We start from the raw sequence: 25,790 nt of genomic DNA, 5'->3' as shown, positions 1-25,790 counted from the left end.
ACCAATTTCCTCTGGCCCAAGAACTCAAGAATGGAAACTGAACCAAATATCTTATTTAGTACATCTGAGATGTGAAAAAAATACAATGTGGAAGGATTAATGAACAAGAGAGTGACAGAAGATAAAGACAGAGATGAAGACTGGGGCCAGCTTATGATATAATTTTAAATTTATCATAAATTCAGTGGGAAGCTACTGAAGATTTTTAAGTGAAGGACAGAAAGGATTAACCATGAACTTTAAAAGGAAAATCTGATGTAATGTGGAGGGGCAAGAATGGGTATAATTTGAAATGTTATTTTTGTAGAAAATCTTAGTAGCTGATAAACCTCATATTTTATGGAAAACTAATTTGTTAAACTAAAAAATACCAAAGTTGTATTTCTGACATTTTTTCACATCACTTATTTTAAAAAGTGGCAAAATTGCAGCATTACCACCAACTTACATATCCTCAACTACCCAAATTTTGTTCTCAAATACTAGTAGTCTCTCAAAAAAGTTAAATGTTTCCTTGACTTTCAGCTGATTCCATGTCTTAAAGGAGAAAAAATATTTTTCCAGGATAGGCCTGGACAAAAAGGACAAAAATGAACCAGCTTGACACGGCCAAGTTGTAACAATTTGAGCATCAATAATAATTATGGTTAATTAATAATAATAATAATTATGGTTAATTAAAATATATAAATATTTTACAGTACAATGAGTTCCTTAATGGTACTCAAGAGAAAAAAATATCAACTATGGTCAAACTGGTAGTGATATGAAAGTAAATATGGATTATATTTAATTTGTTATTATTTTAAGAAGTGATACCCAAATATAGCTGAATAACTTGCTTCATTTAACTATATGTCTGTATAAAGTACAGATAGGTATTTATTTATTTCATCTGTATAGTAAAGAAAAGTAATTATTGAACACTGTAAGTCAAATAATCCAGAACCAAAACTAAGAAGGACCAAGCAGCAATGGTGGTAGCAAGTAAAATGGACAGAAAAGACGTCTGCAGTGTGTTGCAGAATCATGATTTAGCCAAATGTCCTAGAGAAGGAGGAGTTAACTGCTCAGACTTGTTCCTTATTTCTTTGAAATCTCTAAAAGGAAATTGCTATTTACAGTTAAAAAATGTAAGGTATATATAAAGTTTAAACTAATAAGTCAGGTAAATATATCTTAATCGCAGGACCTAAGTTATCCAATTTTGGTCGTGAGAATTAAAGAATACATCCTTTCTGTGGGAGACAAATTAGTCTGTAAAAATCTGAAACTTATATAAAAGGAGTAAATTTTAAAAGGCTTATTGATGTAATATATGAGGCTTAATTTTAGAAAGAATTGTCACCCTGGTGACCAGAACCTTGAGTTTAAATCACTCTGAAAAAAGTAAACAAATCCCACTCTCTGACCAAAAATCAGTTAGTTGATAACCCAGATCCCATAGCCTTAACTGACCTAAGACAATAATGTTTTACTTTGTGGTCTGATGAAATTACTACAAGCTTTAAAAGGCATCAAAAGCAAGCATCACTACAACTCTTAACCAGTATCAGTATAAATAAAATTACAGTCTTAGGAAATAGTAAAGGAATAATTTTAAAATGAATTAAAACCATGACATTTTACCACAGAATTAAGGGTAAGCATAGGTTTTTAAAGTAATCCTATCTGGGTTTATTGTGCTACTGTTAAAAGAGTTTGAGGTATTCAAAGAATTAGCCATTTTAGCTAATGACTAATTACCCATTTTATTTATTTTTTATTTTTCCATTTATTTTTATTAGTTGGAGGCTAATTACTTTACAACATTGCAGTGGTTTTTGTCATACATTGAAATGAATTAGCCATGGATTTACATGTATTCCCCATCCCGGTCATCCATTTTAATAATATCAGTTTAACTTCCATAATAATTAGTATTACATGTTTAAGAAAACCACTTTTTCAAAGTTTTTTTCAAAAAAATTTTAAATTCTATTTCTTAGATCCCTGAATTTCTTTAAACCACTCTATCGACACATTTATTCCAAGAAGAAAGTGCTTGTATTTAGATAGACATAGATATGACATAGATATAAGTAACTATGGATATGAGTAACTCTTAAAATTCTAGAGAATATCTTTTCTTTTAACTAAAACGTAAGTAAAAAAATTCTAGTATGCATAAAGACTATGATCTGTCTTACAGAATTTGCTGTGCTTTACTAAATACCAATAAATAAGTATTTTAATCCTTTAGTATAAGTGGCAGAATAAAATACTTGCATATTAGAATATATAAATACTTACATATTAGAATACTTACATAGTAGAATCTCTTTCTTGAGACAGTGTTGCCTCATGTGAAGATGAAACAGCAGAAGGGGATCTAGGGTACAGTCCATAACCTTCACTTGGAGTGATTATCTGCCGACCCAGAATCCTTCAAAGTGAAGAACATAAAAAGACGGTCAAGCACATTCATCCGGCATACATACAAAATATAGGTATTTTTGGAACAAAATGTGATGGCTCTACAGAGAAATCTAGTACACATTTAGTCCCTTACTGATTTAGAATGATTCTTGAGAGAAATGTGAATCCAGAGCCTTTTTGAAGGTATCTCTCTCTCCTATACAATGGAGACAGAATGGATAAAGCTTTTCCACCCCACTGAAAAAGAATCCAAGGAAACTGAGCAAACATTTTAATTTACCCTCCACCCTCCATAACAATCGTCATTACATTTGCTAAAATGGGTGAAAGCCAGGCCAAATTAGTAAAAACTGAATTGTATTCTTAAGAACATGAAGCTTTATAAATTTTAAGTATGTGTAGTAGTGTGGTTTCTAAGGAAAGCTTCCTAATAGCCTATGTCTGCTTTCAAGTATATGTGCATTAGAATTTACTTATAGACAGTAGTGTGATCAAATATATTTTCTGATGCTTTTGTTCAAAAGAAGGTCTCTTTTTGACAGATACAGATCACAGCTACTGGAATAGAAACTGTTTTACTTGATTAGGACAACTAGTTATGAAAACTCTGAGAAACTTCGATCAACATGAGTTTTCTATCATCTGAGGCTTTATACCATATCACCTTAATGATACAAATCCATGCCCATAAAGATTTCAGAATACAGCTTTCTTGGAAATCTGCTTTTCATATTTTAGTATTAGCCATGTATATACAGGGATTCCAATACCTGAGATGAGGAAAGCTATGTGTCCACTGTTGGCACTCTTCTTGTAGACTTTTAGTATGTACACTCAACTTCTGCTCATATAAGAGCTCGTCAATGGCTGTGAACATTGCCTGGACTTTTTCAGTGGCATTTTGATCAAGTTCCTAAAAGAAATTATCACCCCAAAATATTTAGGTGAGCTTCAATCTCTGTGAAGAATCATAATCATAAAGGTTGAAAGCAATCAGATTTTGTTTCGTTTTCAATATTTAGTCCATTTGTGTGAAAGAAAAGTTAAGTTAGTCAGTTCTTGAATCTTAGAATATTCAGATGGCCTCCCTATTCCTATTTGAAGAGAATCTGGAGAAACAGCAATGTTTCTAAGCAACATTTTCTTATCATACAATCCAGAAATGAATAAAGAAAAATAAAAATTACCAATAATTCTACCACTCAAAGACAATGATTGATAATTTTATTACAGTTGCTTGGTTCCAGTATTTTTTTAGAGCTTAAGGTAGACAGTCAATCTTAAAAATATATTATTTTGTAGTTTACAGTTTTCACCTCACAATTTAGGTTAGATCTTTACCCTATAATCTATCTTTTTGCAGCAGCCAAAGGGATGGGTATAAAATGTGAATCTGACCATATTATCTGATTCTCTGCCTACTCGCTACTTCATTTTTTTTTAGGTGCTCTTTTATGCTCTGGTGGAAGAAAAGTTAACACATTCTTTTAAAAGTATAAGATAAGAAATATGTATTTTAACTCTTAACAGTGAAAGTCAGGGTCCATCCAAAAAAAAAAAAAGGAAGTGGCAACCCACTCGTTTTCTTACCTAGAAAATTCCATGGACAGAGGAGCCTGGTGAGCTACTGTCCATGGGGCCAAAAAGAGTCAGACATGACTGAGTGACTGAGCACACAGATAGATTTAAGGTTTAACTTTAAAGACTCAACACAAATATATATATATATTGATTTATTTGGCTGCACACAGGTACTTTGATCTTTGTTGCAGCATGCAGGATCTTTAGTTGTGGCATGTGAAATCTAGTTCCCTGACCATGGATCGAACCTAGGCCCCCTATAGTGGGAGCTCAGAGTTTTAACCATTGGACCACCACCAGGGAAATCCCTGTGTTTTATCTTATGTACACACGCTGGGTTGCAATATCAACTACATGTCTTAGTGTGGGTTGCAGTTTAGAAAGTTTGAAGATTACTTTCTAGTCTAAACCTTCCTTCCTTCAGCTTACAAGATTACTGAAAGGAACAGAAAGGGATGTAGGGGTTTGAGACATCTTTCGCCACTTTGATAAATGACATTCCAATTATGTAAAACAAAAAATTTTTTAAAAAGGACTTTGATATGCTTCAACTTCCCTGTAAGCATCTTCTGTGTGATTTTTATCTTTGATATTCTTTAACTTCCCTCTCAGCATCTTATATTGAATTTTAGTATTAGTGTTGTTTTTAATACATAAAATGTTATTGTTATTTTAGTAACTACTTTACCAGTAAAGCTTGACAGTTATTTTACTCTCTGTTGCTTCCTGTATCCCATTCCTTTCTTCTGGCTTTATTTCCCTTTTGCTTCAGTCTGTCCTTTAATCATTCTTTTAGTTGAGTATATATGAATGGGAAACTCTTACTCTATAGATATTTAAAATGTCTTTATTTTACCTCTCTACACACACGCACACTGAATGACAGTATACCATATGTATATGTAATAATTTTATTATTTATCATATATATGATGGAGATGCATCACTCCTTTTTTCCTTAACACTTGAAAAGATACAGGATCATTATCATCTGACATTGTTAATTGTGAGCAACCTATTTTTAAGTCTGAGTTTTACTCCATTATATGTAGTCCCTCTTTTCTAGTAACTTTTATAATTTATTAAAATCTTTGATTTTAGTCTAGAAATTTGTCTGTTATATCTAAGTTATCTAAATTCTTGACATGAAGTTGCTTATATTTCCTTAGTCCTTTTACTTTCCATAAGATGAGTAGTTATGTCTTTGTCTTCATTTCTAATCTTGTTAATTTATGTCTTATTTTTTCTTGATCAAACTGAAGACTTGTCAATTTTGTTGATTCTTTTCAAAGAACTTTACAGAGTTTCTCTATTGTTTTTCTGTTTTCTATTTCATTAATTTCTACTCTCATCTGTATTATGTCCTTCCTTCTGCTTGCACTGGATTTCATTTGCTTTTCTTTTTTAGTTTCTTAAGGTGGAAACTTATGTTATTGATTCAAATATGCTCCTTTTTTTCTATAGGCATTTTTCTTCTATGGAGGTATACCTGACATACAACATTATATTAGTTTCTGGTGTGTATAACATAATTCAATATTTGTATATAAAGCAAATCAATCTCCACAGTGAGTCACCATACGTTACAGAATTTTTTTCCTTGTGATGAGAATTAAGATCTTTTCTCTTAGCAACTCTCAACTGCGTAATACAGTATTTTAACTATAGTCACCATGCTGTACATTACATCCTCATGACATTTTATAACTGGAAGCTTGTACCTTTTAATATTCTTCATCCATTTCACCCATGCCCAATCCCACCTCTGTCATCACAAATCCGTTCCATATCTGTAAGCTTGATTTTCTTTTTACATAGGTATTTAAAGCTGTACATTTCCCTCTAAGTACCACTTTAGCTAGATCTTATAAATTTTGATATTGTTTTTCCCTTCCATTCAAGATATTTTCTGACTTCCCTGTAGATTGTTATTTAACTAATCGGTTGTTTAGAAGAGCACCATTTTAATTGTCAAATACTTGGGGATACCTAATTTATATTATTGTTCATTTCTAACTTAATTCCAGCATGGTTGAACATACCCAGTATAATTTCAATCCTTTTAGATTTATGAGACTTGTTTTTTATGTGAAGATTATGTTTTCTCTTGTCATTGAGTAGACTCAGTTAGCACAGGTGGTTAATAGTATTGTTCAAGTCTTCAATATCCTTCCTGATTTTGTTTAGTTGTTATATGAAATATTAAGAGTGGAGTACTGAAGTCTCCAGCTACAACTTTTTGTTTCTTATTTCTCTTTTAAATTCTGCAATTTTGCTTCATATACTTTAAGGCTTCATTGTTAGGTGTATATACATTTATAACTATTTTATTTACCTAAAGAATTGGCCTTTTTATCATTATGGAAATGTCCTTTTTTCTCATGGTATTTTCTGTCTTAAAGTTTACTTCGTGTTCAAATTCAAGCAGTTTTATGGCTCTTAATTTCTGTGCCGTCTTGTAACTCCTTTGCATTTGTGTGCGAACTCTATCAACCAGGGATGTGTGCACAGTTGGGCCCTCTCTCTTCTTTCCTGATGGATATGTGGACTTTATTAGGGCCTCCTATCCTTATTTCCCAGACCTGCTTGATAAATTTCTGGATAGTCTGCCAATCCACTTTTTGCCCCAGTTAGTATTGAAACTTCAGACTATCTGAGCCACTGTTTTTCCTTCTCCATATGCCACTGAGTGTGCTACTGTTGTTAAAAATGCTGTTGGATATAAAGCCCATCCAAGTTCCATTCCAAATCTACTGAGACCTCTCTGGTAATGAAACTGCTAGTTTTCAGGGGCTTCCTTGCTAGTGCAGCAGGTGAAGAATCTGCCTGAAATGCAGGAGAGACCCCATTTGCTTCCTGGGTAGGGAAGATCCCCTGGAGAAGGGATAGGCTACCCACTCCTTACTCTTGGGTTTTCCTGGTGGCTCAGTTGGTAAAGAATCCACCTGCAATGCAGGAAACTTGGGTTCAATCCCTGAGTTGGGACGATCCCCTGGAGGAGGGCATGGCGACCCACTCCAGTATTCTTGCCTGGAGAATTCCATGGACAGAGGAGCCTGGCCAGCTGCAGTCCATGGGGTCACAAGAAGTCGGACGTGACTGAGTAACTGAGCACAGCACCCTTTTAAGTTGCAGATTTTTAGTGTTCCTAACTCAAAGTTTTATTGATTTTGATGAATAACTGCTCCTCCATTTTCTGTGTACCTTAGTTAATTTTCAGAATCCAGAAAAGATTGCTTTTGACCATTACATCCAGTTTGTTGTTGCTTTTAGGGATACTCACTCTGTCATACTATTTACAAGTTCCACCTCAGAATTTTCTCCTATTATATTGCCTTTGTCAGGTTTTGACATCAGTAGTACACTGATCTATAAAGTATTTGTGTGACTGTTATTTCTTCCACAAATGTATGTTCTTCCATTTGAGCCTGGAGCTTTCTCTGTGAGAATAGATGGATTCAGTTTAAGAGTTTTACTGCTGTTCAGATTTTTAAGGGCTTTGTCCATTTCTTCTAAATCACAGAATTTATTGGCATAAAATTGTTTATATTATGTTAATAGTCTTTTACTTAATGTCTGTAGAATTTGTAGTGACATCTCCTTTTTCATTCCCGATATTTATAATTTGCATTTTCTTGCTTTTCCTTGACTAATACCTCTAGAGGGCTTATTATTAATCTTTTCAAAGGGTAAAACTCTTGAACTTGTTCATTTTCTCTTTCATTTACCTATTTTCTATTTCATTGATTTTGCTTTTAATTATTTCTTTCATTCTACTTTGGGTTTAATTTACTCTTCTTTCCTAGCATCTTAAGGTAGAAACTTAGGTGATTCATTTTAAAGCCTTCCTCTTTTCTTAAATAAATATTTAAAGCTATAGACACCTTTATAAGGACTGCTTTAGCTGCTTCCATAAATTTGGATGTTTTGTGGTTTTATTATCATGTACTTGCAGAATATTCTCTAATTTTCTTTGAAATTTAATATTTAGAGCAGTGTTGTTTAATTTCCAAATATTTGGGAACTGTTACAGGTATTTTATTGTTATTGATGTCTATTAAATCTATTGTAATCAGACAGCATATGCTGTACGATTTAATTTTTGAACAATATTGAGATATTTTATGGTCCATCATACAGTCTGTCCTTGTGAGCATTCCATATGCTCTTGAGAAGGATATGTACTCTACATTTGTTGGGTATACGATCAGATCTTTTATTTATTTATTTCTGATTTTCTAATTGTTTTTATTAATAACTAAAATCTCTAACAATTTTGGTTTCACCTAATCTTCTCTTTATCAGTTTCTCTTCATACACTTTGAGACTCTATTAGATGTTTATTTATTTAGAATTGTTATATCTTCCTGGTATACTGTGTTATGGACTGAACTGTGTCCTCTCAAATTCCTATGTTGAAGCCCTCATCTGTAACGTGATGCTATTTCGAGTTACTGCCTTTAAGGTGGAAATTAAGGTAAAATGAGGTCCCAAGGATGGAGCCCTAATCTGATATAACTAGTGTTCTTATAAGAAGAGGAAGAGAACCAGAGATCTCTCTACCTATGCTCGTGCCCAGGAGAAAGTTATATAGGATACAGTAAGCCACCAAGTGTAGCCTCATCAGAAATCAGCCCTGATGGCATCTTGAGTTTGGATTTCTAGCCTCCAGAACTGTGAGAAAATAAGTATCTGTTGTTTAAGCCACACAGTCTGTGGTATTCAGTATGGCAGCTTCAGCTAAGGCAAACTGCCCTAAGTGTTACTACATTTTGTTTTAAACAGATTTTTGTTTGTTTGTTTGTTTTTGGCCACACAGCATATAGAGTCTTAGTTTGTGCCCCCTGCAGTGGAAGCATGGAGTCTCAACCACCAGACTCTCCAGGGAGGTCCCCAAACTGCCTTTTTATCACTAAAAGATATTCTTCTTTCCCAGTGATCAACTATGTGTCTTTAGGTTTATGTTGTCTCATATTAATACAACCTTGTCAGCTTATTCTGTGTATAACTTTCTCTGTCCTTTTAATTTTAACCTATTTGTGTCTTTATATTTAGAGTTAATCTCTTCCATATAATATATGGGCTTCCCAGGTGGCACTAATGGTAAAGAACCTGCCTGCCAACACAGGAGACATAAGAGATGCAAGTTTGATTCCTGGGTCAGGAAGATCTCCTGGAGGAGGGCATGGCAACACACTCCAATATTCTTGCCTAGAGAATCACATGGACAGAGGAGCCTGGCAGGCTACAATCCATAGGGTTGCAAAGAGCTGGACATGATTAAGTGACTTAGCAGTTGAGTCTTTTTTTAATCCATTCTGCATTTTACCCATTTTTTACCCATTCTATTTACATTTGTTTTAATTGTTGATATGGTTGGATTGAAATCTACCATCTTGCTATTACTTTTCCATTTGTCCCGTTTTGGGAGGTGGGTCCTTATTCTTTTCCTTTCCTGTCTTTTTCCAGGTTAATCAAATTTTGTTACTATTCCATTTTATTTTTCCCATTGGCATGTTAGCTTATTCTTAAAAGTTTTTAATGTTTGCTCTAGGGCTAATAATGTGCATTCTTAACCTATCAAGGTCTAGTCAGTCAACATTTTACCACTTCATACCTCCCTCTTCATATACTTTCCACTTCTCTCTCTTGATACCTGACACAAATGTAGTAACTTTATAATGCTACACTTCTGTTTATATTCACCCATCCTTTGAGCTGTATTTGTCTCATCTTTTACTTCCATAAAGATAAACTCCATCTTGCACTTTTTGGCTTTATTCAGCTAGTTATCCCTTAGAGAAATCACCAAATAATATAGACTTTTGTATTTACCCACTTATTTATCTTCTGGTGTTCTTTATCGCCTCGTGTCCTAAAGATTCTAACTGCTTCATCTGCCCAGAATTCTGATCTCTGTTACTCAGCAAAATGGGACCACTATGCTTTGTTTGGACTCTGTCTTACAACTTCACAGTCAGAAAATTATTCCCAGGCAGGGAGCCAGGGTAAATAGGGGCCTACCTTATGAGTTTCTTTTCTCTCAGGGATTATAGGTATATGCTGCCTGTTAACCAATGCCTCAAGAGACAGTCAGCATGGAGTTTCAAAGCCAGAACAGAATAAGGAAAGCATCAACCTGGGAAGACAGCCTGGTATAAGCCACTAAAACCCAAGCACAGTAAGAAGGGCATCTGTGTAGGAAGATGGCCTCTTGTATAGTAGGAGCCTAAAAGAGATAAAGAGAACATCTAAGCAGTTTTTCTGACCCTAAGCAGTGTGAGAAGGGTGTTCTAATTACTTTGGCAGTGTACCAAATTACTCCAGGACTAAATGGCTCAAAATAGCAATAATCATGTATTATCTCTCCAGGTTTCTATGTGTCTGGAATTTACATAGCTCACAGCAGGAATGGCTTGTCTCTTCTTCGCAGGTGAGATACCAGTTGAAAAGCTCAAAGGCTTGGAGCTGAAAGTATCTGAGTGCTTATTCACTCAAATGTCTAGCAGTTGATACTGGCTTTCAGCTGGGGTTTCAGTTTCTCACTACCTGGGCCTTTCCATGTAGTTTAAATGTTCCCCAAATACAGTGGCTGAATTTCAAGGTTAAGCATACAGAGAGAGACAGAAAAAGAGCCAGATAGAAGCTGTGTTGCTTTCTAACCTAAAAAATCATGCATCACTTTCACTGCATTCTGCATGTTGACGCAGTTAAACAGTTGATTCCAGGATCAAGGGGAAAGAACACAGAGTCTATCTCTCAATGGAGGAGTATTAGTATCTTGTAAGAAGAGCACATTAGATGGGATATATATTAGCATGGCTTTTGAAAATGTAATCTGTCAGAGTGGGTGTTTGCATGGGAAGTAGTTTGCTGCAGAGTGATGGAGCACAAGTGAGATGAGGAGGATGTCCATGTGGAAGAGCAGTCAGCTTATAATGTCAGAACCACATTTAAGAGAGGGAAGTTACCATACAGGGAGCAGGCAGTCCCACACAGGGTGACAGTCCAGTGTGAGGAGGGTGACTCTATGGAAGCGAGGACACCACTGGGTGTCTGACTGAGCAGGATGAGATCATTCAGTGGGTGGGAGGGTGCAAGGGGCAATGACCCAGCACAGGGTGTTGAAACATATGTGGAGTGAGAAGTGCATTTGCAGAGATTAGGAGGCAGTGAATTAGTGGGGAACTGGTTATGTTTAGGGGGATTAATCAAATAATAATTAATTATAAGGAGAACCATATTCTAACAGAGAAAGAGGTTACAAATTTGCAAAAGGAAAAAAACTAGAATGAAATGGGTCATTTCACAGTGGAATAGGAAGAATATTTCTATTCCCTAGTTCTGTCCACTGGGAGGTTTTAGGAATCTGTGACACCTAAAAAGCAGTAAGCACACTTAGCACCCAAATCTTGTTTCTAAACATGTCACTAAAAGGAATTAGGGCTCACTGGAGAAGTGGCTGATCCATGGCTGGGGCAAAGAAAATACAAAATAAGCCTGGATATCTTGTGCAAGGCAGTAAGGAAATACTCAAAGAATGATGGGAACATGTCAAAATGGCACAGAAACCAGCTTGAAGGGAACTCTTACTGGTCAAATCTGGGATAATTGGAACTTCAAAATAAATAATGATAACTATGTATTATAACTAACTGAACAAAATAGGAATCCTTGAGTGTACACTGATGTAAACCATAAACTGAAAGTTAGAGGAGGAATAGTTCAGTTCAGTTCAGTCGCTCAGTCGTGTCCGACTATCTGTGACCCCATGAACGGCAGCATGCCAGGCATCCCTGTCCATCACCAACTCCCGCAGTCCACCCAAACCCATGTCCATCGAGTTGGTGACGCCATCCAGCCATCCCATCCTCTGTCATTCCCTTCTCCTCCTGCCCCCAATTCTTCCCAGCATCAGGGTCTTTTCCAATGAGTCAACTCTTCACATGAGGTGGCCAAAGTATTGGAGCTTCAGCTTCAACATCAGTCCTTCCAATGAACACCCAGGACTGATCTCCTTTAGGATGGACTGGTTGGATCTCCTTGCAGTCCAAGGGACTCTCAGGCGTCTTCTCCAACACCACAGTTCAAAAGCATCATTCTTTGGCGCTCAGTTTTCTTCACTGTCCAACTCTCACATCCATACATGACTACTGGAAAAACCATAGCCTTGACTAGACGGACCTTTGTGGACAAAGTAATGTCTCTGCTTTTAAATATGTTATCCAGGTTGGTCCTAACTTTCCTTCCAAGGAGTAAGCGTCTTTTAATTTCATGGCTGTAATCACCATCTGCAGTGATTTTGGAGCCCCACAAAATAAAGTCTGACACTGTTTCCACTGTTTCCCCATCTATTTGCCATGAAGTGATGGGACCGGATGCCATGATCTTAGTTTTCTGAATGTTGAGCTTTAAGCCAACTTTTTCACTCTCCTCCTTCACCTTCATCAAGAGGCTCTTTAGCTCCTCTTCACTTTCTGCCATAAGGGTGGTGTCATCTGCATATTTGAGGTTATTGATATTTCTCCCGGCAATCTTGATTCCAGCTTGTGCTTCATCCAGCCCAGCGTTTCTGATGACGTACTCTGCATATAAGTTAAATAAGCAGGGTGACAATATACAGCCTTGATGTACTCCCTTTCCTATTTGGAACCAGTCTGTTGTTCCATGTCCAGTTCCAGCTGTTGCTCCTTAACCTGCATACAGATTTCTCAGGAGACAGGTCAGGTGGTCTGGTATTCCCATCTCTTCGAGAATTTTCCATAGTTTATTGTGACCCACACAGTCAAAGGCTTTGGCATAGTCAATAAGGCAGAAATAGATGCTTTTCTGGAACTCTCTTGCTTTTTTGATGATCCAGCATATGTTGGCAATTTGATCTCTGGTTCCTCTGCCTTTTCTAAAACCAGCTTGAACATCTGGAAGTTCACGGTTCACGTATTGCTGAAGCCTGGCTTGGAGAATTTTGAGCATCACTTTACCAGCATGTGAGATGAGTGCAATTGTGTGGTAGTTTGAGCATTCTTTGGCATTGCCTTTCTTTGGGATTGGAATGAAAACTGACCTTTTCCAGTCCTGTGGCCACTGCTGAGTTTTCCAAATTTGCTGGCATATTGAGTGCAGCACTTTCACAACATCATCTTTTAGGATTTCAAATAGCTCAACTGGAATCCCATCACCTCCACTAACTTTGTTCGTAGTGATGCTTCCTAAGGTCCACTTGACTTCACATTCCAGGATGTCTGGCTCTAGGTGAGTGATCATACCATCGTGATTATCTGGGTCATGAAGATCTTTCTTGTACAGTTTTTCTGTGTATTCTTGCCACCTCTTCTTAATATCTTCTGCTTCTGTTAGCTCCATACCATTTCTGTCGTTCTTCGAGCCCATCTTTGCATGAAATGTTCCCTTGGTATCTCTAATTTTCTTGAAGACATCTCTAGTCTTTCCCATTCTGTTGTTTTCCTCTATTTCTTTGCATTGATCGCTGAGGAAGGCTTTCTTATCTCTCCTGGCTATTCTTTGGAACTCTGCATTCAAATGGGTATATCTTTGCTTTTCTCCTTTGCTCTTTGCTTCTCTTCTTTTCGCAGCAATTTGTAAGGCCTCCTCAGACAGCCATTTTGCTTTTTTGCATTTCTTTTCCATGGGGATGGTCTTAATCCCTGTCTCCTATACAATGTCATGAACCTTTGTCCATAGTTCATCAGGCACTCTGTCTATCAGATCTAGTCCCTTAAATCTATTTCTCACTTCCACTGTATAATAGGATAGTAGCTACATAATTTCAATGTACCTCCTCATAAAATCCTTTTAAATGCAAAGGAAAGTCACATTAAGTGATTAAATTGAACAACATCAAAATAATGGGAATTATGTGCTACCTAATAGAATGAGATGAGAAAAGCAAGCTCATTTCTTGGGTATCATAGATTGAAGAACTGTTCCAGATTGAGGGAGACTAAAGAGACATGACAATGTGATATAAGATTTTGCTATGAAAAATATTATTGGGACAACTAGTGAAACTTTAATGGAATCTATGTATTAGATGGTAGCACTGTTAATTTCCTGAATTTGATGCTTGCTCTTTAGTTACATAGAGTGTCCTTGTTTGAAGGAAATACACACTAAAATGTTTGGTGCAAGTATCATATCAGTAACTTACTCTCAAACCATTCAGGAAAAAAACAGTTTGTCTTCCATATCCATGGGTTTGTAAATGTAAAACCCGTTTACATTGTATTAGGTATTTTAAATAATCTAGAGAGGATTTAAAGTGTATAGAAGGATGTGCATAGGTAATATGCAAATACAGTGCCATTTTATATAAGAGTCTTGAGCATCCATGGATTTTGGTATTCATGGGCCGGGGGGGTCCTGGAATCAGTCCTTTATGGATATCAAGGTACGAATGTTCTTTTTACTATACTTGTAACTTTTCTCTAAGTTGGAGGTTGTTTCAAGTTATTAAGAAAACACAGTATGCAGTAATAGCAACTGATCACAAAACTTGAATTTCATTAACTAAGACACCTTGCTAACAAAATAATGGATTTCAAAGGCATAACCTGCTCTGACATACATGTGAAAACCGTAATGAAATCTTTGTGTAATTCAAGGACAATATCAACATTATTTGTATACTAACCAGGAAACTTGAACAAAATCACAATTATAGGTATAAATTTCAAAGAGAAAAAAAAGAAAAAAAAATTTCAAAGAGAAATGTATTCTTCAAAAGATTAAACATAAAGTTTTTATATCACCCAGCAATTCCACTCCTAAGGGATATACCTAAGAATATTCAAAACATGTCGACAGAAAAACTCATACACAAAGGTTCATAGTAGCATTATTCATAATGGCAACAAAATGAACCAACCCAAAAGTCCATCATCTGATGGATAAACAAAATTGGTATATCAATGCAATGAAATTATATTCATCAGTAAAAAAGAAGTACTGGCATATGCTCTAACATGGATAAAACCTGGATACATGCTAGATGAAATAAGCCAGATATAATAGGTGACACAGTATATGCTTCATTTATATGAAATATAGGCAAATACATAAAGACAGAAAGCATATTAGTAGTTGCCAGGGGCAAGATGGAGAGAGAAGTGGAGAGTAATTACTAATGGAGACAGGGTTTCTTTTTGAATGATGAAAATGTCCTGGAATTAGGATAGTTTACACAACAGTGAATATACTATAAAACACTTGTTTACTTTATTTTTTTTTTCTCCCATTTATTTTTATTAGTTGGAGGCTAATTACTTTACATCATTACAGTAGTTTTTGTCATACATTGAAATGAATTAGCCATGGATTTACATGTATTCCCCATCCCAGTCCCCCCTCCCACCTCCCTCTCCACCCGATCCCTCTGGGTCTTCCAGTGCACCAGGCCCGAGCACTTGTCTCATGTACCCAACCTGGGCTGGTGATCTGTTTCACCCTAGATAATATACATGTTTCAATGCTGTTCTCTTGAAACATCCCACCCTCACCTTCTCCCAGAGTCCACAAGTCTGTTCTATACATCTGAGTCTCTTTTTCTGTTTTGCATATAGGGTTATCGTTACCATCTTTCTAAAGTCCATATATATGTGTTAGTATACTGTAATGGTCTTTATCTTTCTGGCTTACTTCGCTCTGTATAATGGGCTCCAGTTTCATCCATCTCATTAGAACTGATTCAAATGAATTCTTTTTAATGGCTGAGTAATATTCCATGGTGTATATGTACCACAGCTTCCTCATCCATTCGTCTGCTGATGGGCATCTGGGTTGCTTCCATGTCCTGGCTATTATAAACAGTGCTGCGATGAACATTGGGGTGCATGTGTCTCTTTCAGATCTGGTTTCCTTGGTGTGTATGCCCAGAAGTGGGATTGCTGGGTCATATGGCAGTTCTATTTCCAGCTTTTTAAGAAATCTCCACACTGTTTTCCATAGTGGCTGTACTAATTTGCATTCCCACCAACAGTGTAAGAGGGTTCCCTTTTCTCCACACCCTCTCCAGCATTTATTGCTTGTAGACTTTTGAATAGCAGCCATCCTGACTGGCGTATAATGGTACCTCATTGTGGTTTTGATTTGCATTTCTCTGATAATGAGTGACGTTGAGCATCTTTTCATGTGTTTGTTAGCCATCTGTATGTCTTCCTTGGAGAAATGTCTGTTGAGTTCTTTGGCCCATTTTTGGATTGGGTCATTTATTTTTCTGGAGTTGAGCTGGAGGAGTTGCTTGTATATTTTTGAGATTAATCCTTTGTCTGTTGCTTCATTTGCTATTATTTTCTCCCAATCTGAGGGCTGTCTTTTCACCTTGCTTATAGTTTCCTTTGTTGTGCAAAAGCTTTTAAGTTTCATTAGGTCCCATTTGTTTATTTTTGCTTTTATTTCTAAAATTCTGGGATGTGGGTCATAGAGGATCTTGCTGTGATTTATGTCGGAGAGTAAAACACTTGTTTACTTTAAAAGAATGAATTTTATGTATGTGATTATGATAGTAAAAAAGGTAAAAATAATTAATCCAATGAAAGTCTAATCTAGTGTTAAACAGATGAGAAATCTATTAAAATATCTAAATGAAATATCAGAAGTTTTAAACACGTGACAAAGAATATAAATTTCTGCTAGAAGTCAACATTAGCCTGGAACTCAGTTCCCTTAAAAAAGATGAACTCTACACCTATATACCAACAAAAATAGATTAAAAATACAATTTTTCATATACCATGCAAGGTACCTAGGAACAGATTTTCAAAAAATGTACATTACTTTTATGGATAAAATTATAAAAATGTATTAAAAGATATTAAAGAAATGGATATTAAATGGATAGATTTATATATCAAATTTATGATTAGGAGAATTCACTATCATAAAGATAGCAGTTCTCTCCAAATTGACCTATGCAATTTAATAATCAGATTCTAACATACATGAAAAAGACTGGCCAATACAATTATGAACAGTGTAGTAAGACTTCCCTATCATATATTATAGATTATTATAAAGCTATAGCTTCATTAAAGTCAGTTGTAGTAACACGATTTTAGAATAGAATAGTTTAGATAACCCAGGAACAAACCCTTTTATATTTTAAAATTTAATGTATAACAGAGATAACAGCAAATCAACAAGAAAAGGATGCAACAAGAATCAGGAAGCTCCCCTGGAGAAGGGAATGGCTACCCACTCCAGTATTCTTGCCTGGAGAATTCCTTGGACAGAGGAACCTGGAGGGCTACAGTCCATGTAGTCACAAAGAGTCGGACACAATTGAGCAACTACTACTTTCACATGGAAGAAGCTGGAAATGTGTATGTGCATTTCTAGTGATCACAATGACCAGAGGTTGCTACAGGTATTTAATAGGCAGAGATGAATACTAAACATCCTGCTATATATGGGACATTTCTATACAGCCATATCCAAAATGCCAAAAACGCCCTTGCTTAGAAATCCTGAAATAGTCAGTAAATGGTGCTGAAACAATTCATTATCCACATAGAAAAATTAAAATTATATTCCTTCTATATGACTGTACAAAAAACCATTCCAGGGGATTAAAGACCTAAATGTGGAAGAATTTGTGAAAGTTACAAAAGCCACTTATCAAGAAAAGATATTTGCAATACATTTAACAAAGAATTAGTGTATTAGTGATTAACTGCACTTAGTTACTACTAACAAAAACTATAACAGTGGCTTAAACAAAAGTTTATTTTTCTCTCATAAAAAAATTAATCTACAGGTAGGCATTAAAAGCTGATATGGTAGCTCCATAGCTATCAAGGATTCAGTTTCTTCTGTCATTTCCATCCTCAGTGATGCTTTATGGTTCAAGATGGCTGTTTTACCTTTAGCCATAGGTCCATGTTCCAGGCAGGAATTAGGAAAAAGGGGATAAATGGAAAAAATGGCATTCCAGAAAGCCCCATTTCCTGACTTATACAATTTATTAGCTACCTCTACCTGTAACAGCAGTTGGTAAATAAGTTTTCAACTGGGTACAATACCAAAAGTTCTGTAGTTCTATAGGGTGAAGAGATACAATGCAGCTTCCTAAGAAGAGTCTCTGTTAAAACTATTTAGAATAGGGGTCAGCACACTGTAACCAGTGGGATAAACCCAGTCCACAACCTGTTTTCTAATAACATTTTATTGGAATCTTGTATGCCAATTTATTTATGCACTGTCTATGGCTGCCTTCTCAGTGAGAACTGAGGGTCCTGACAGTCTGCAAAGCCTGAAATATTTACTATTTAGTCCTTAATAGAAAAAGTATACCTCCCTTGTAGCTCAGCTGGTAAAGAATCCACCTGCAATGTGGGAGACCCCAGTTCAATCCCTGGGTTGGGAAGATCCCCTGGAGAAGGAAAAGGCTACCCACTCCAGTATTCTGGCCTGGAGAATTCCATGGACTGTATAGTCCATGAGGTCGCAAAAAGTTGGACACAACTGAGCGACTTTCACTTTCACCACACCTAATCTAAAAGATAAAGAGCTAATACTAATATGAAAATGATAAATTAAAAAAATGAGTATGAAATATAGGCAATTCACAGACTACAAATATATGCAATATCATGTATGAACTGTCCAAAGAATTCTAAGCAAAAGGAGCCAGATATAACTATTCATACATACTATAGGATTCCATTTATATGAAGGGCAAGAACACATAAACCTGGTGATAGAAATCAGAACAGTGGTTATCTTTGGGATTGGGAGAAGGCATCTAGGAGCCTTGTGGGAGCTGACTGTCTATATCTTGGTTGGTGTACTGTTTTCATGCACACACATACACGCGTGCACACCCAATACGTAAATTATGCAATTTTCTGTAAGTTGTACAATTTTTTTTCCTCATCAACCCCACTGCATCAGATACCCTTTAAAAAAAACAATGAAGGGACTTCCCTGGCAGTCCAGTGATTAAGACTTTGCCTTTCAATGCTGGGGGTACAGGTTTTGGGAGCTAAGATCCCACATGCCTTGTGGCCAAAAAAACCCAAAACATTAAACACAATAAAAATACCTATTGCATCAAGGTGATAAACATGCATAAAATTTGTCTTTTAAATTTTCTTTGAAGGTTGCTGGTCTTAAATACAATGGGAGATAGTCATGAATGAATAAATAAACCTCATTATCACAACAGTTAATTATCAAAACAGTTAATTATCAGTTAACTGATAATTACAGATAATTAACAGTTAATTATCACTCAATTAATAACAGCTGATAACATCTTAGGTAAATACCTTTAATCTTTTTTTCTAGTATATATAACAAAAATATATGTAAAATAAAACTAGAACCACACTACATATATTGTTTTTAATGGCTTTTTTCATTTAACAATATTGTAAACATTTTCCAAGTCTATATGGCTTAGTGGTAACTTTCAAAAACATTTTAAACAACAAGGTAATATTAGTAGCGGAGAGACACATTAGTGGACTGAGCACAGCAGAGTAGATCCAGGGCCCAGATCTATACTGACCTGTAGCTGTTTAAGCCAAACACTAAGCATCTTTAAGGATCAACTACTCAGAAGACTGATGCCTTCTTTACAGCTATTTTAGAGGGTAAATAAAGTAGGAGGGACTTCCCTGGTGGTCCAGTGGCTAAGACTCCACTCTTCCACTGTTTGATTCCTTGTTGGGGAATTAAGATCCTGCATGCCACATGGCGTGGCCAAATAAAATAAAATAAAAAATGTAGGAGAGGGAAGGCATGAAATATACTGACCAAACTGACAAATCCTAAGGCCCAGAACAGTCACGCAAACACTCCATCAGACCAATAACATAAAACTCACACCATATCCCCATGAGAAGTCCGAGCTGCCTTCAGTAGAGATCCCTGTGCTTGTATAACTTGGGAAAGCAGACCTTGAGTTGCCAGTGTCAGCTGATGTAAAAGGTGATTCTTGTGTGATGTCAGACTCACTAAATGCACAAGTGGGAAGGAAAAGAGAAAACATAAAAATTCTTATATTTCCTCAGGTTTCTGTAGCATTAACTACTCAGCAATCTTTTAGGTGATAGGCATTTGTACAAATACATCTACAGAGACAAAAATAAATGAAAAATTTGAAATGTAAGCATCACAGTAAGGTCTGACCTAATTCCTACAGAACTGATGACAGCCATTCTAAATAATTCTAGTCTTAGTTTACAGTTAGTATTTTTTAATATTTCACTTATAACATCTACCCTTAAGAAACTAAAGACATTTTGGAAATACTAGGAACAGTATGTGAACTTGTATGCCACTTTTAATTTACTAAGCACTTTCACAGATATTAACTGCATTTTATCCTCACAACAATCTGGTGATGTAAAACTCACCAGTACATCTAGTGATGTACTTTACTTTAAGACAAAAACTCTTGAGATTTAGTACTAGATTTTGAAACAAGGTTTTATGACTATAATTTTTGTGTGATACCACAACTGCTTTTCAGAACCCTCTGTGAAGTTACCATCTCCTCTGTCCTATTTCTTAAAATAATAATTGCAGCTAATATTTACTCAGCATTTACTACATTTTATCTCATTTATATTCACTATACCCTTTAAGGGATACTATTACCAGGTAAATAACTTGCTCAATATTATTCAGCTAATAGGTGGCAAAACCAAGATTAAAATCAGATCTGTTTGGATTCCTTCTGAGTTTCTGCTTTTAACTACCTCATAATACTGTTTTTCAAAGATTACAAAAATAAATATGTTTCCACTAGTTGTTCCAGAATGGTATTGAAAAATGTGACAAAAATTCTTTTGTTTTAGTACAAGGCTTGATACCAATCCTAACGCAAAAACCCCAAAACTTTTGCCATTATCAAGTGAAATAAGCGAATAGTACACTTTGTGTCATTACCTTTGGGAACTTATGTCTTTTTCATGGCTGTCATTGGTAGAGGAAATTTCATCCAGTTGCTCAGGAAGAGGATGATGATTAAGAGCATGTTTTGTTACTCCTTTCCTGTGAAATGGAAAAAGTTATATTTTTTGTAAAGAAAAAATATACTTTTCAGTAACTTGATCTACAAGCTAAGTCACCTAATTCTTGCTGTTCAGGAAGTGCACTGTCTAATGCAATAGCCATTAGCCACTAGCAGTTAAAATGTGGTCAGTTGGAAATGAGATAGACTTTTAAGTGTAAAACACACAGGATTTTGAAGTCTTAGTACAACAATAATGTACAATGTACCACTAATTATTTTGGTTACATGTTAAAATGATAATATTCCAGATATACAGGGGTTAAACAAAATATATTAAAACTTATTTCACTGCAAATTGAAAACATAATAATGTATAAAACACACTTATTAGAACAGCTAAGATAAAATACAGTGATAACACTAAATGCAGGTGAAGATATGGGGAAACTGGATTTCTCATACATTGCTGGTAGGAATGTAAAATGGTATAACCACTCTGGAATAATTTCACAGCTTCTTATAAAACTAAATGCATGCATTTATCATAAGACCTACCCATTGCACTGTTAGGTATTTAATCCCAGAGAAATGAAAATTTATGTTCACACAAAATCTGTACACAAACATTCAAAGCAGCTTTATTTAAAATTGAAAAAAATTAGAACTGAAATGTCCTTTCACAGGTGAATAATTAAACTTTGGTATCTCTACACACACAGTGGAATATGATTTAGCAATAAAAAGGAGTGAATTGATACATGCAACAACTTGGATGGATTGCAAAGGTTACATACACTATATGATTCTATTTATATTACATTCACAAATGAGAAAAATACAGAGATGAAGAAAAGATTAGTGGTTCCAGGGTATGGAGAAAGGAATGGATGTGACTATAAAGGGGTATGTAAGGATGTTTCTTGGTGGTGATAGAAGAGCACTGTATCTTGATTGCACTGGTGGTTAAATAAATATATAAATGAGACCAAATTGCATAGAACTATGTATACATATACATACACAAAAGAGTGGATATGAAAATTGATGAAAACTGAGTAAGGTTTATAGTCTACTTAACAGTACTGTACCAATGTCAGTTTCATGGCTTTGAGAGTTACATAAGTTGTCATCATTGGGGGAATCTGAGTGAAGGGTTCATGGGACTCTATGTACTATTTTTGTAACTTCCTGTAAGTCCATACTTAAAAATAAAAAGATTAAAAAGTTAATTTCACCTGTTTCTACTATTTTTTAATGTGAGTATCTGAAAATTTTAAGTTATGTGTTTTGTATTATATTTCTATTGGACAGTGCTGTTCTAGAGAGTTCAACATGTGTATTAGAATAAACTATGAAAAAAGTGAAAGTGTTGCTTCAGTTCTGTCTGACTCTTCTCGACCCTACAGACTGTAGCCCATCAGGCTCCCCTGTCCATGGATTCTCCAGACAAGAATACTGGAGTGGGTAGCCACTCCCTTCCCCAGGGGATCTTCCCAACCCAGGGGTCGAACCTGGGTCTCCCGCACTGCAAGCCCATTCTTTACCATCTGAGCCACTAGGGAAGCCTCAGAATAAACTGTGGGGTCAATTATTGTGTGTTCCAGTCCTAATCATCTAGAGTAGACTTTCTTTCCCCACAAAATTCTGTAGTCAAATAATTTGATAGGTTAAACAAAGTTACACATGTTTGTTTACAATAGGTTTTCCCAGGACTTTTAATATGCAAATGTGTATTATAAATGTAATACTCTTGTTTCACAAGAAAGGAAAGTGAGGCACTGAAGGATTAAGTAACTTGCTTAAGGTCATATGGCTAGTAAGTGATGGAGACAGGATTCAAATCCAATAGTCTGTCTGTGGCTGCTCAGAGCAAATGAATAGTTTGAGATTTTAATAAATTGTACCATTTTTGTATATAAAGATAAAGACCTACTCAGCAGATCCTGTACTTTAAATTATTTCTCAAAAAAAAAAATTATTTCTCAAATGGTGGAGCTGAATTTGTGGAGAGCTTTCTTCTTCTCTCATTCAATGATCTTATAACCAAAAGCTTGTCCTTGAAACAGTAGTGGAGATCAGAAATGTGGATTCCAGCCATGAAATAGAAACTTAAGACATATTTTAGTCTGTCAGAGAAATCTGGTTGTGAAGTAACAGTCAGATAATACTGAAAGATATATTAACTTTGATCATAGGTTTATGGTTATTAAAAAAGAAAATGTATATAATTTTTAGAAATGCGTAATGAAGCATATGGGGTGAAATGATGATGTCTGGGGTTTTCCAATATTTCACAGATGACAGGCTGAAAAAATATACAGATGAAATATGAAGCAAATATATTAAAATTTTGATAACTGTTTAATGTAGGTGATGGGTAGGTCATTATATTATTCACTATACAGTTATGCTTGAGATTTATCATTTAAAAAATGTTAAGCTGTATATTTATGCCAAAATCTTTTTAATATCTATAATTTGGAACTATTAGAAAACTAAAGTTAGTTCTTCAAGGCAAATTATCATTATAACACAAAAAGGGAAAAGTACCTTTAATATACTGTCATTTAAACACATATAGTCTTCATTATTGTCATTATTCACATTATTCTGACACTTCTAGAGAATCATCTTTTGGAAGAGTTATCTTTAGGGAGTATGAAATCAACAATAGAGAACAAGTAATATAACCAGGTGGTTCAGTGGTAAAGAATCCGCTTGCCAAGGCAGAGAATGCAGGTTTGATCCCTGGGTCAGAAAGATCCCCTGGAGACGGAAATGGCAACCCACTCCAGTATTCCTGCTTGGGACATCCCATGTTCAGAGGAGCCTGGTGGGCTACAGTCCATGCGGTTGCAAAAGAGTCAGATGACTAAGTAACAACAACAACATACTAGGTCAATAGTTCCGGTCCAATAAGTGCAATCAACAATTTTTTTTCTGTAAATGATACTTTTTTTTCACTCTCATAATGGTCAGAATTAATTATAAAAGCAGGTTTTTGGCTAAGCCCTGCTCCCTAGATTGGGAAATGACTTTCTTCTTCCTAGTTCCTAAAAAGCTTAACTGAGTTGCTTCTGTGTTCTATCCTATTTTTTAATAGATAAAAAGCTTCTGAAAGGCAAGGAAAGATCATAGACTGATTTTCTTGTATGGCTATTATACCAAATAGAAGTGGGAAGGGACAAGGAAATTACTACTTAGTGAGGACTTACTATGTGTCAAGCTCTATGCCATCACTTTTAGATATACTTTTAGATAAGGTCTTAGCCTATATTACAGAAGTGAAAGCTCAAAAATTTAGTAATTTGCCTAAAATTAATAAGGCTAGAAAAGAGTCTAAACAGAAACCCAGATGTGACTGAAAATACCATGCCTGTTATTACTCTGTATAGAAAATAGTTAATTAATAAATGTATGGTTGTTAAAATTACACAGTTCAGTGGAGGAAAAAAATTGGTATTTGGGGTTGAAAGTCCAAGCTCAAAACCTATTGGTTATATAATCTTAAGGTGTGTACCTTTCTTATATTTCATCTGCTGAAAAACTGAAGATAATCATACTCATCTTACAGAGTTGTCACAAGAATGAAGATGTGAAAGTATTTTTGAAAGTATAAAGTATTAACAAATGTGTGACATTATCATTACTTCCTAAATTACAACATTTCACTAGGGTGGGAGGTGGATCTTTAAGCCAGAAATATTTGCTCTCTGGGCTTCCCTGGTGGCTCAGATGGTAAAGAATCTTCCTGCAATACGGGAAACCCAGGTTCTATCCCTGCATTGGGAAGATTCCTTGGAGGAGGGCATGGCAACCCACTCCGGTACTCTTGCCTGCAAAATCCCATGAACCAAGGAGCCTCTATGGTGATCCAGAGAGTCTCCAAGAGTTGGAGAAGACTGAAGTGACTTAGCACACAGCATACTTGCTCTCTAAAGTCTCAAAAGCAAAACTGATCCTCAAGGATTCTGACACTAAGTTGCAGAGGTGGGGAGGCAGTTATGTGTAATGGTTATGACCACAAGCTTCAAAATCAGACAACAGGTTTATACTTCAGCTCCACCACCTTCTGGCTGTGTGATCTCTGGCATGCTACAACCTTTAACCTGGGATCTTTATCTGTGCAAAATAATAATAGTTCCTATCTGGTATCCTTATTAATAGAGTTGTGAGCTAATGCATATACGTAGCTTTGCACTGTGGTTAACACCAGATGTATTCATCTTTCTTGTACCACTCAGCTATTAGCTTCACGAGTTTGTCAGTGGCTATTGACACTGGGGCATAGAACACATGGAAACTACAAAATGGCTTAGGAAACCAAGTCCCTAAGCTCAAGAAGTGCAGGCCAAACACCAAGTTTCTGGGACAGCACAAGTAACACGCCCTTATTAGCTGGAGAAGGAAACAGAAGGGCCAACGTCCGGCAAAGCTGGTAGGAGAGAATTCCGAAGATTTTCTTTTCCCTCACCCTGGGAAAGGTAAAAGGAGCAAGGGACTGGGCAGGGAGGGTCCCCACAGCGCCTGCGACCCTCCTCGGCACCCCCCGGCCCGGGCTGGAGTAGCTGAGCAATTCACTCACAACTCCAAGTTCTGTGGCACCGCCTTCCTAGTGTATCTGGAGGTCATCCTCCTCTTCCTCCTCAGCCGCGGCGGGGGCGGAGAAGCCAGGGTGGGGGCCTCCAGGCCTGGCCCTCCCGCCCGCTCCGGCTCGGCCCCCTCCCGCCACCTTCCGGCCCCGTCACGCCCCGTTTCCTAGGCTCCAGACCGCCACTTTCCCAGGGTCCCCACCTCCCTAGTCTTCCGGCTT

General features: G+C 36.2%; 1 protein-coding gene across 3 annotated transcripts in view; it reads right to left on the bottom strand.

The window, feature by feature from the left end:
- FAM149B1 (family with sequence similarity 149 member B1) overlaps window positions 1–25,785 on the bottom strand; it is a 52,795-nt gene extending 27,010 nt beyond the window's left edge. Inside the window, exons 1-5 of one of the 3 annotated variants that reach the window (XM_020894962.2) lie at window positions 25,563–25,785; window positions 20,911–21,015; window positions 19,844–19,973; window positions 3,189–3,331; window positions 2,309–2,425 (exon numbers count right to left, since the gene is read on the bottom strand). In XM_020894962.2, coding sequence (XP_020750621.2) covers window positions 2,309–2,425; window positions 3,189–3,331; window positions 19,844–19,973; window positions 20,911–21,015; window positions 25,563–25,609 — 542 coding nt within the window. In that variant the 5' untranslated portion in view covers window positions 25,610–25,785. Of the gene's footprint in view, window positions 1–2,308; window positions 2,426–3,188; window positions 3,332–19,843; window positions 19,974–20,910; window positions 21,016–25,562 lie in introns of those variants that run through there. The other 2 variants (XM_070470812.1, XM_070470813.1) reach the window with 2 other exon arrangements.
- Window positions 25,786–25,790: the final 5 nt, after the last annotated feature.

Source organism: Odocoileus virginianus, chromosome 7, assembly GCF_023699985.2.
Source record: "Odocoileus virginianus isolate 20LAN1187 ecotype Illinois chromosome 7, Ovbor_1.2, whole genome shotgun sequence".
Lineage (NCBI taxonomy): Eukaryota > Metazoa > Chordata > Mammalia > Artiodactyla > Cervidae > Odocoileus > Odocoileus virginianus.
Note: the sequence above shows the minus strand (reverse complement) of the source record. Positions and strands in the feature narration are given on the sequence as shown.